The following is a 13,138-nucleotide window of genomic DNA, read 5'->3' as shown; positions in this document are numbered from 1 at the left end:
TCAACCTTGACTTTCACCATCACCAAGTAGTGGTCAGAAAGTCCACTCCCCAACCTCTGTATACTTTTGCATCCATTACACACCTTCTCAACCTATCATTCACACACACATAATCAATCACTGCCTTCCGTTCATTCAGTTCACCATCCTCCCTTCTCATCACTCGCCACATATACCTGTGGATTATTTTGTGTCTATAGAGGGTATTGGCTATCAGCAACCCCCTCCCTGCACAAATGTCCACTAGAGCACTGCCATTCTCATCCACTTCTGCAGGCACAACCTGCTCACCAACTACTCCATCCACCTTCACACTCCCTATTTTTCCATTCATATCTCCAATAAAAAACACTTATTCCTTTCAAAGTTTTCCATGCATGCTTCCACATTTGTCCAGAACTCTTCTTTCACTCTATTTGCACAATCTTGCATTGGTGCATACACACACACAATCACCCACATATGTAGTCCAACTTTCAATCTTGTCTACACAATCCTTGAGCCAACGGATCCATACTCTCTTGCATTCTCCTTCAATCTCTTGCACACAACAATACAAACTCCTTCTTTAGCCCTCTCAGTCTCACCTACTCCCACGCATATACCTCATCCATACTCCCTTTCTCTCACATTCTCACCTCCCCATTTTGTCTCAGTTATTCCACATACATCCACTTTTGCATCCTCAAGCACCTGGACAATCTCTCTCTCTCTTTCACCTCATCATTTGCACTCCTTACATTCCATGCCACAATCCATACCATGTCCTTTGTTCAGTCCTTTGTTGTCACCTGTTGGTCAGTCTTGGTCTGAGGCTTCTTGTTCATATTTCTAGTTAGATGTTTTCCAGCAAGGGGGCACTAACCCTCTACCAACCCATTTGCTGTCACATAGGGAAGACATGTTCTTTGCTTATAAGGTTACCATCCAGGGCTGTAAATTATTTCCTGGTTTACAGGAAGTCATTTGGCTTGCCACTCAATAGAGTGGCAAGCCAAAATAGAGTACAGCTACACTAAGTGGGTGGATGATGGGAACCCCCACATACCACAAAATCTGACTGGAGCACATTAATTACCTGCTAAACCACCAGGCACCGTAAACTGGTTATATGGATACCACCCAGTGTAGTAAATGGTTTCCTGGTGTACAGGAAACCATTTGGCTAGTCACTCAGTGTAGAGTAATCTGTAGACAGAAGGAAGAGGAAAGAATGAAGGAAAGAAAGACAGAAGTGAAAGGGAGGAAAGAAGGAAGGATGGGAGGAAAGGGCAGACACCCAAAAGCAACACTACATTGAGTGACAGGATGGTGAGTGCCCCACCTACCATAATTTTATTCTCACCTTTAATATTCAGTGTGGATGAGACAGGCCTATGGTGAATTGGTATGTTTAAAAGAAATGAATTTTTAATCATTAAAAATCAAGTAAACATATCACATGAGTGCTTGCATTAGAATTATATACTGATTATATCAAAACAACCTTTGGAAAATCAGTTCTGACAGTAACTTAGGACTGTAGCCCCATAAATAATGAGGTGGCTCTGTATCTCTAAACAATGATTTATCTATATATTTACTAATTCCCTAGTCATCACCATACTAACAAAACTCACTGAGTGATATACAGTACATAAACATAACATCAGCTGGGATGGGAGGTCTGGCAGCATGCTACTTACCTTACAGAGAAGTAATGCTGTAAGACATTTTTATTAAATTCTTTTATTTAAAAATAATATAACCATTCACTAATGAATTGTACTGAATGCAGATATTGCAAGGGGAGTTTGTACTCATGCAAGAAATGACTATATCGTATATTGCTATGGTTTCTACAGTGTTGGATATAAATCAAAATCAAACTTCATTTATAATGTAATTAACTTTCTGATAAAATCTGGTGCCATTATACGACTATTCATTATGTGGTAAAGTGCCAGAATGATAATTGAAAAGAGATACTCTTCTTCAGAATAACATTAAAAAACTGGCTGTGATTTCACAGGAACAATATTTTCAATGGTCACCTCTGAGAATCTTGTGCAGGTGGTGAAGCATGCAGGCCGACAGTCAGCTGTCAGAGTCAAGTTGGTTGCCCAGTGTTTACATTCACTGTGATCATTTTCCTTTCATTCTATTTTGTGCACAAAAGGCCACTGAAACACCACTGCTATCACCTAAAACCAGTTCAAGTGATTAACAAATACTATAATGCTGCAAGTGATGCAATATTAACCCCTCCACGCCAGGCTATTTATACTGAAATGCTGTTGTTCATTCCCTATGGTACTTTTTCTGAAAGTAGCCTCTTTTCACAACTTAATATCAAAGAAACTAAAGCAGTTAAGGAATCAAATTAAAGACCATATTACTCAACAACAATTCTTGCAAATGAAAGTATCCCCAGGTCTGTAGGTCACTGCGTCGATGAGTAATGACGTGAGGAAGAGGACTAATTTTTGCCATGAGACTTAGTATAGTAATCATTTGTTTGTCTGCCCACGGCCCCAACTATGGCTTTGCTCTCAACGTGATAACTTCTCCATTACAAGATAACCTAGACACAGTGGTGTTCAAGGCACACCCTATGGCACTACCACTGAGTTCTTTCCTTGTATCCTTGGAAATAGGCTTGGCAGGGGTGGATGAGGAAAAAGTCCATGTGAGGTGGGAGCAGAAACGGAAGACAAGAGTTAAGAAATGATCATCTTACACCTGGCAAAGTCTCAAAGATGACTGAGGTATGGTTGGCTAGGCTGGTGGGCGTAACTCCCTAGCTTTTGGTGACGAGATAAAGTGCAGGCCACTTCAAACTATGGTGCAAAAACAAGTACGGTTCTGACTGACACCCGGCGCTGCCCAGCCACCGATATCTTGACAGTTCCCATCGACACCCAGTAGTTAGGGGTTAAGAGAAGTTCCTTTCTTCTGTCTACGGGTGACTCTACCCTAAGTGACAAGCCAAATGGTTTCCTGTACACCAAGAAACTATTTACTACGCTGGGTGGTAACTGTACTGCCAAACTATGGTGCCTGGAGGTTTTGTCGGTAATTAAGGTGCTGTACCATGGAAGAGTACAGTGCCTTACCTGCGACAATGTTTATGAAACTGTGTCTGGATAATCTATATGCCGTCACACATCACATCCTGGTAGGTCCTATGGATATTGACCTTTATTTCCATCCATCCATCATCCAATCCTATGCTACCCCATGAGGAGCGTAGGAGCCAAGGGGCTAAGCAAGTTGGTCCTGACATTTAAGATGACAGTGACCAGCCTCACTTATCCCTGAGTGGCATTATGTGAGCAATAAACCCCAACCATCCCTTGGATATAAACCTTCATCGGCTCAATCCGACTGGAGCGCCATAATTACCCACTAAAAAACCACCAGGCGCCAAAATTTGGTTATGTGGTTACCACCCAGCATAGTAAAAATAAAACATCTGATATTGCTGGATTATACAGTAATACAGTCAAGTCGCCTACGGCATGTGCCTCTATGGCACAGTTTTCTAAGACACAGCAAGGTGTCAGACCCCCCAAAACGAACCAAACGCATAAACTATACCCATGGCGTGGGCGTGGCAAGGTTTGAAATGCGCGGGCAAATTCCCCTGGCGGCCGAAGAGTGGACCTCAGCCCTCATCCGCCGTTCAAGCCCCACTCAGTATGTAGCCAAACCACTTGATATATGATCACCCTCCCATTTGTTGTGCCTACTGTTACATAGTGTGCCACAGAAATGGCAGACAGGAACCACGGGAAACCTGCCACCCCTAGGAGCACTTAGGGTAAGATACAGTCGTTACGGTTCAACCAGAAGTTGGATGTTATTGTGTGTGTGTGTAAAGTGGGGAAAAATGGGGAAAAGTGGGGTGAAAAGGGGGACTTTGGGTGAATGTCCAGAACCAAATTGCATTTTTCCCATAGGTTTAGTTATTTGTACGACGTGGTTTTCTATGGCACGAGCACAGTCCAGAACCAATTAACCGCACCTCTGGCGACTTGACTGTACATTGGTTTACGATGCACACATTTCCTCTGCATCATCTGGTCACAGCACATTTTCTTCTTCGTATGTTAAAGGCTTTTCGTCTCATTAACTCTCCTCCTCTTACTGACTCCCTTCAACCTCTGTCTCTTCGCCGCACTGTTGCAGCTTTATCTCTTTTCTATTGCTACTTTAATGGTCACTGCTCCTCTGAACTGTCTGCTTGCATTCCTCCACCTCTACGATGGGCGCATAGCATCCGTCTGGCAGCAAACTCTCATCCCTTTTCTGTCCAACTCTCTAATGCAAGAGTTAACCATTACTCCCAGTCTCTCATTTATGCAACAGGTCAGCTCTGGAACTGTCTCCCTCTGTCTGTATTTCCTGCTGCCTATGATCTCCAGTCTTTCAAACGCAGTGTGTCCAGGCATCAAAATGATCGGATCTTGAATTTGGCTCTCTATTGTATTTTGTTTTTCTCTTGGAGGGAACTGTAACTGCGGGCTCATGTCCTTTGGTTCCTTCTTCCTTGTATTTAAAAAAAAAAAAAAAAAAAAAAAAAAAAAAAACACGACAACAACTAATGAGTGCATGATTGCCATAAATTACGAACATAAGGATACGGCCACACCAGACACGACAAGTGAGGAGGTAGTGTTGAGTGACAAGTGGGGAGGCAGTGTCAGGCGATAAGCGTCGAGGTGAGCATCAATGTGATGCCTGGCCAAACAAGAAGTGGCAACCTTGTTCACGACACACAATCAGAAGCTGTTCATCAGTGCAGACATGCCTGGGAATGTCACCAGGCAGTGCACGACATTTTGGAACATGCTGCATCACGTAGCAACGAGCATGGAGGGTCAGCGAAATGACAGAACTCCCAGCTCATTCAGTATGGCCACCCACATAGGATTAAGAGAGTTTTATCGTGTCACCTCATCCCTCCCTGCTCAAGTCTCCCAGCTCATCGTGTTCGGTGTGGCTGTACCCTAATGCTTCAATATTCACATAACCCATTGTAATAGCTTAATAAACCATGTATGTCATACTAGTTTCCCGAATGCTTACAGTAGGTAAAAACAGTGAAAATTTTTGTTTCTTATGCACACTAGCCTGACTTTCCCAGCATCTGTAAGTCACAATTATGTATTATGTAATTAATATAATGTATCAAATCACTTCCTACAACACAGTATTTATCGGGACACTGTTGTTTGTCTATATAAACTGCATGGGAAGAAATCAGTTTTCCCATCAGTTTTCAATATTACCTGTCATTTAGCATGGTAATGCAACATTCCAGTAAACGCTTTTTAAAATAATGTTGCAATGTAATTTGCCTATTCGTAATACAGTAATACTAACTCATAACAACAATGGACAGTAGACATCACAGTGGAATGTGAGGTCATAACAAAAGACAGAAAAACGGCAGCCCTGGTTCCACTCCACTTCACCCTTCGCATCTTTCAAGGTCTAGCAGTGTTATTGCAATGTTTTTTTGTGTGTTTGTAAGTGTCAAGATGCGTCACTGACCACTGGCCATGCTGTGACAACATTGGTGCAGGAGGATGGGGGGAGAGTGCCAGGGAGATACACAAGATCAGCATACTGGTACACAGCTTAAATTCTGTTACTGTTATGTTAACCCGCCCCGTCCCGACGACGTATGGGTACGTCACCACGATTTGCATTTGCCAGTCCCGGCGACGTACCAGTACGTCGTGCAATTGCAAGGTACCTAATTTGCACAATTTTCAATTTTCGCACGTGATTTTTCGTATGTATACACGGGACACCTTCCTCTATTCCTGTACAAGAAACCAAGCAGGGACAATGCCTTACACTGCATAACCTCCCCCCTCCCCCCCTCATGCCATTGTCTTGGCAAAGGACCTGTTACCAGTGACCTGGCTAATAAAGTTATTCAGGGCCAGAGTGATTCCCCAATCGATGACAATGTGGAGGACAATGTTTACATAGCATTAGAAGAAGAAACAGCCGGAAATAATGATCAGGTAGTGTGGCAAAAATAGGTCAGGTATGGTGATTAGTTAGTGAGTGAAACAATGCTTATAATGCCTTTATTACTGCTTGAAAACCAATATACTGTCATACTACATATACATTCGTACCAAGTAAATAAATAAATACCGTTTATGAGTGGATAAAATAGTTACCCTCCCATAGAACTCGTTTTCTTTGGTGCCAGCATGTCAGAAAACCCACTCAGGTAAGGAGGAACTCCTACCTGGATTGGGCACTTTAAACCTCAGGTGAGCGATTTCTCTATGAATTTTCGATGTTTCTCACCAAAAGCGAAGGTTTTAGCCAAAAAAAAAAAAAATCGAAAATACCTCGGGACTGGGGGATGTCGGAGGTGCGGAAAACCTCGGGACGTGACGGGTTAATGTTCTTTAATTGTCATATGTTATGTTGTTATTGTGATTACATGACACTGGGTGTCAGTCAAGGTCATTTATGTGATGCAGGGTGGGCAGAAGGGGTAATAGTTGGACTTTTGGAAAGTGGCAAGAATGAGTTCTGCAAGTATATATGTAAACATATTGCTTGTGTATGTATTACTCAAGGTTTAAGTATAAATCCTGAGCATTAGAAGCAACTGCTAGACCCCACAAAATAGTCCCTAGGCCCCAGAAAAAAAGAGAAAAGTTTTCCACAGCATAACATATGATAAACCAGAACTAGCAAAAGCAACACCATGAGAAATTAGTTGATTGTATATGTTCTTGAAGAATTACTACAGTAAAAATATATTTTGATTAATAAGTGTGTCCTAATAATAATATCAAGTAACCAATAATTAACTCTACTAAATGAAAGGGAACATAAGTGAGAGCATACTTCTCTTTGCTAGGTACAGTTCCACACTGCCGCTTGTGTCCATCCTCGTCCACCACCCAGGCACGCCACAATCCAGGCACATTGTTGTACATTGTGTTGTCAACATATAAGATATCTTCTTTGCGAAACCTCAGGTCTGTTGACTCTCCCACATCATTCACACGATCAAATTTGGCCCGAATGTAAAAGCTATCTCCTGGCTGGTCCTGGATTTCCTCATATCCTGCAAAATGAATGTAACTATAAATACCCCATCACTGATTACTTAATCATTGTCATTAATTGCATAATTTTCTTCCATGTCTGGCACCTTGCTTTTCTGAGGGGGAACCCACCAAAATGGTGATGGCCAAGACTCAAATATCTGAGGCTACTATTCATGCACGACACCAGTATAATATGGCACACCCACTGTCCTGACCAACAACTGTCCCTCTCACTCCCTATCCCATAGCGGACTGCAGAAAAAAAGCACCAAGTTCATGCTTAAGTGAGTCTGGGGCCACAAAAACATCAACTTCTTCTTTATCTCTCACTGATATACAGGTGCTGTGTCTGCCATAATGGAGAGGGAATGTAAGCAGAGAGTTCTGAAGAGCAATGATCAAAGAAATAACACTTGTAGTGAGAGATGCAACACTGTGACAGAGATAAAGAGAGAATAAAGTAGAGTCAGCACGAAGGGAGAAGATATGAAAAGTTTGATTCCACTTCTTTCAGAATATTGTACAGTTGGCCCCCACACAAGAGAGTGGTACTCCATACAAGGGAGACCCTGTACAGAGTCAACAACTGGAGAGGTAGAGAAAGTATGCACTAAGTTCAGAGCACTGAACATGAAAAGCCGATACTGCTACAGAGGTTATGTGAGCTTTCCAAGGCATAACAAGAGAAAGAGACATGCAGGATACAGGATGTGCAAATGCATTCTAATGTGAATTTGTAAATCATCATGCAATGCATTTGCAAATACATTCTTAGATGAATTTATACATCATCTTTGAATGCATTTACAAATGCATTTCAGGATGAATTTATACATCATCTTACAACAGATTTGCTCTGGCAGAGAAGATAAAATCTAGCTGACAGAAATGAAGGTTTGTTTCTTTGGATAAAATAGCTGCACATGCAGTTCATACATATATACTGTGCTGCATCACCTGCAAAACAGCTGAGTGATGAGTGAGGGGTGAAATGATGGTGGTCAGGTAAGGAATAAATTGGTGGGCTGCAGCCATATACACAAGTGTGAGTATTGTATGGAAGTCACGATAATTCTACGGTACAACATTTCTATCTAAAATTAGTTCACTGATAAATGCTCAAGATTTATTTGTTTAGTTTATTTTTCCATGTTTTATGAGTAAAATCATGAATAATATTTTTTGCTAAATTAACTCACCATGTGCATTTTCTTCTACTGCAAGACAATGCAATCACATGTGTTATGTCTATGGAGTGAGCTCAAGATGGGGTTATGTTTAAAATAGACCTGTTTCTGTGCCCCTGGATATAAGTGACACTGTATATACAGTACGATCTCACTATTACGGACTAATTGAGGCCCAAGCCTGTCCGAAAAAAGCGAAAGTCCGATAAAAGCGACATCTGGACTTCACCCTGCTAACCCAGACTTTTTCTGATATATCTGGCATTAGTTTGGATCACACCAACGGTTTTTCACCATGGTGTCACCAACTGATTTTACTTCCACTGCAGTACCATACTGTATTGCACATTCACGACAATAATCAAATGGAAAAATATACTTAATAATACTGTACTGTACACTGATAAACATGTCCTTTATTTACCTTATTGTGGTGAACATAGCTGAAGTGGTCCATTAGTGGAGTCTGTACAGTAGAGATGATTGTACTGAATAGGTAGATGACACACTTACTTAACTTCAAGGCATCTATACTAAACAAGTACAGTACTGTAATGTACTTTAAGACGCACAATCAAAACTTAATATTGAAAGTTGATACTGTACAGTACTATACACTTAAACTAAAGGTGTTCCATTAATGCTAGCACTTAATATTAATGTAGACCACTTTTCTAATTGTTTTGCACTCAGAAAATACTTTATCATTACAACTTAATTTTAAGCACTTTCAAATACTGTACTGTACACTCAATACACCTTATTATTTACGATTTTACAAGCTAAAGATGTTCACTTTGTCTATGTTTTGACCTATCACTCATCACCCTCGAGCAGTATATCAGGGACTTCCGGGGAAATGCTATGCAGGGGGAAGTCCAGGCATCACCAGTCCGGACTGAAACTGTATTTATTGGACTATTCCCGAAAAATAAGAATGATGCTACGGCTGCTCCGGACTGAGGTCAGGCAGTCCATACCGCTTCTGGCATTATCAGATTTTTCCTGATATAAAAGAATTTAGTCCGGTCGGCTCCTGGAGTAAATAAAAGCGAATTCCAGTACACGTTATATCGAGGTTTTACCGTACTGCAACGATATAGTCTATGTATAAGAGTACTGTATACATCAGATATCCAGGTCCAACTCTCTAATGCAAGAGTTAACCGTTACTCCCAGTCTTTCATTTATGCAACAGGTCAACTCTGGAACTGTCTCCCTCTGTCTGTATTTCCTGCTGCCTATGATCTCCAGTCTTTCAAACGCAGTGTGTCCAGGCATCTCAAAATGATCGGATCTTGAATTTGGCTCTCTATTATATTTTGTTTTTCTCTTGGAGGGAACTGTTACTGCGGGCTCATGGCCTTTGGTTCCTTCTTCCTCGCAGAAAAAAAATAAAAAATAAAAAATAAATAAAATAAATAAATCAGTAACTGGGAAGAATAAATTCCCTAAGCTTTCCAGTTAACTGGGACTGTACTGTGTGTGTGTGTGTCTGTGTGTGTATGTACTGTACATATATATATACAGTATATATATATATATATATATATATATATATATACACATATATATATACTGTATATATATTAGTGATGTATCAGATACCAAATTTTAGAGCTCCGTGGAGGCGAAGGTGGAGCCGTATATCTATTTCTCATAAAATGCGGTGCAGATAAAGATTGGGAGGTTAAGATATTAATTTTTGTGGACGCGGACACAACTGTGGATTATTTTTACCTCCATGTCCGCGGTTTCGGACGCGAACGCAGATTTTTTTTTTTACACATATTACAGTACATTTATGCAGCATAAAGTGACGAGTTTCAGCCACAATTAAGTGTACACTTAAGTGTGTTTACCAGATATGCCTATATATTAACATAGCACATGTAACTATAGCAACAGACATTAGAGAGAGAGAGAGAAAGAGAGATGGAGGGAGGAAGAGAGCTAAAAGAGAAGAAAACAGAAAGAGGAAGAGGGACTGGTAGGTGAGAGGAACGGAGAGGAGAGCTGTGGATGAAAAGGAGAGAGAAAAAGAATTATGACAAAAAGAGAACGGAGAAATACTGGATGGGTGGAGATCAGCAACCTCTGTGGTTCCTTGACGAGAAGGCTGATTATTACGTGGAGCCTTTCTTATCTGAAAACGCGGTGGCGGATAATGATGTGGAGCTTTTGTTGTCTGAAGATGCGGACACGGATAGTAATGCAGACATTACTTTCACTGCAAAGGCTCCACGGAGGAGGAGGGGGAGGCGGATATTCAATACATCACTAATATATAAATACTGTATCTATATCTATCTATCTATTGCCAGACGCCTCAATCCCGTTTGGGGTGGCCACAAACAAATCGCCTCCAAGTCGCCCTGTCCCCCGCCATTTCACTACCCTGCTCCCAACTCACACCCCCCTCTCTCATATACCTCTCCACCCCATCCCTCCATCTCATCCTCGGTCTCCCCCTCCCTCTTCCACCCTCCACCTCACTCACATACACTCTCTTCGTCAGTCTTTCACCCTCCATCCTCTCCACATGGCCAAACCACCTCAGTGTGTTCCTCACAACGCTTCCTATCACATCCACATCAACACCACAACGCTCCTTTATATCCTCATTCGTCAGCCTGTCTCTCCACGTGACTCCACAAGCTCCTCTTAAATAACTCATTTCCACTGCTCTCACTCTTGACTTGTGTCCTTCCAACAACGTCCAAGCTTCACTTCCGTACGTTAGAGTTGGTATCACAATACTGTCATGTAGTAACTTTTTTACTTCCATGCTCACTTCCCTGTTTCTTATCACTGCTTTCAAGGAACCAGCAACCTTTCTTCCCTGCTGTACCCTTTCAAGCACTTCACCCTCCAAACCTCCATCCTTACTCATCACACTACCCAAATACTTAAACGTACTCACATTTTCCAATTCCTCACCATCCAACCTCGCTATACATTCACTGACTTCACCTCTCTCAAAGACCATCACTTTACTCTTCCCTACATTCACCTTTAGGTTCCGTTTCTTACACACTCTCTCAAACTCATCCACCAAGCCTTGCAGCTCCCCTTCATCTTCACTCAACAACACAGTATCATCTGCAAACAACAGTACAGGGAGTTTCCAAACACTATCCTCTCTCACCAGGGCCACTCCAACATCCACTACCCTACCTTGTACCTCTTTTATTACCCCATCCATGTACAGATTGAACAACCATGGAGACATGACACATCCCTGTTTCAAACCAACTTTCAAAGAGAAAAATTCACTTAGTTCACCATCCACACGCACTGCAGCCTTTGCACCATCATACATACTCTTCACAGCATTCAACAACTTCCCATCTACTCCATATATTCTTAACACTTTCCACAATCCTTGTCTATCCACCCTGTCATATGCTTTCTCCAAATCCATGAAAGCCGCATACAACTTCTTTCCCTTCTCTAGAAACTTTTCCACTAAAGATCTAAGAATGAATATCTGATCTACACAACCTCTTCCCTTCCTAAAGCCTCCCTGTTCTTCTCCAACTAATTTCTCTGTTCTTTCTCTAACTCTGTCTATAAGTATCCTACCATACACTTTTCCTATTATACTAAGAAGACAAATGCCCGTATGATTACCACACACTTCTTTTTCCCCTTTTCCTTTGTACAAGGGAATAATTATACCTGACTTCCAATCCTCCGGGACTCTACCTTCCTCCCAGGCCAATCTGCACATCTTCCACATCCATTCTACTACTATCTCTCCCCCATGCTTCAGCATCTCACCACACACTCCATCAATTCCTGGGGCTTTCCCCGATTTAACTTTCTTCATTGCTTCCACAACCTCTATCCTACTGATTTTTACCTGTCTTCTCACCTCCCTCCTTCTCCCAGCCATTCCCCAGCCACTTATACTCGCATTACTTCCATCCTCTATGTTCAACAATTCCTTAAAGTGTTCTCTCCATCTGCTCACTTTTTCTCCCTTCTCCACTAGTAATCTACCATGTTTATCTTTCACTCCCCTGCTAACTTCACTTCCACCCTGTCTTACTCTTTTCACTTCTCTCCAGAACATTTCTTACAGTCCCTCCACTTTACACTCAAATTCCTTCCAAATTCCTCATCCACTCTCTTCTTACTCTCTCTTACTAATCTTTTCACCTCTCTCTTCCTTTCCACATATAACTCTCTCTTCTGCCTCTCAACTTCTTCCACGCCCCTATTTCTCATCCATTCATTGTATGCTTTCTTCTTTTGTGCCACAGCCTGTTTCACCTCTTCAGTCCACCACGCTGTTCCTTGCACCCCCCTCCGTCTTCTCTTCCTTCCACACACCACATCACATGCTGCACATATTTCTTCTGTAAATATCTTACACACACCTTCCACGTCTCCCATCTGCTCCAATTCATATTTGCCCAATCGTTCCTCCACTTCTCTCTTATACTCTGCCTTTTTCTCATCCTCTTGTAACCTTTCCACTCTCCTTGCAACTACTCCTTCCTCTCGTCTTTCCCTTCTTCTATTCCTCCATCTTACTTGCATCCTAATTCTGGCCACCACCAAGTAGTGGTCAGAAAGGCCACTCCCCCAACCTCTATAAACTCTTGCATCCAATATACATCTTCGCATCCTTTCATCCACACACACATAATCAATCATTGCCTTCCTTTCATTCAGTTCACCACCCATATATATATATATATATATATATATAGTGGAACCTCGGTCCTCGAACGTCTCACATGTCGAACAAATCGGACCTCGACCAAAAAATTCAAGAAATATTTGCTCCAGAGGTCAACCAAAATATCGGACCTCGACCAACCCGAACGTGGCCGAACGAAGGGAAGCTGGCCGACCGACAGTCATGCG

At 41.8% G+C, this 13,138-nt stretch overlaps 1 protein-coding gene across 1 annotated transcript in view; it reads right to left on the bottom strand.

The window, feature by feature from the left end:
• Positions 1-13,138, bottom strand: part of Dlg5 (MAGUK family member discs large 5) — a 409,368-nt gene that overhangs the window by 14,602 nt on the left and 381,628 nt on the right. The window contains exon 24 of the mRNA XM_080276235.1: positions 6,868-7,090. Within this exon, the coding sequence (XP_080132361.1) occupies positions 6,868-7,090 (223 nt within the window). The remainder of the gene's footprint in view (positions 1-6,867; positions 7,091-13,138) is intronic.

This window comes from Coenobita brevimanus, chromosome 64 (assembly GCF_032717465.1).
Source record: "Coenobita brevimanus isolate Jiangsu-jjx chromosome 64, ASM3271746v2, whole genome shotgun sequence".
NCBI lineage: Eukaryota > Metazoa > Arthropoda > Malacostraca > Decapoda > Coenobitidae > Coenobita > Coenobita brevimanus.
The sequence above is the reverse complement of the archived record's forward strand: the minus strand, read 5'-3'. Positions and strand labels throughout refer to the sequence as shown.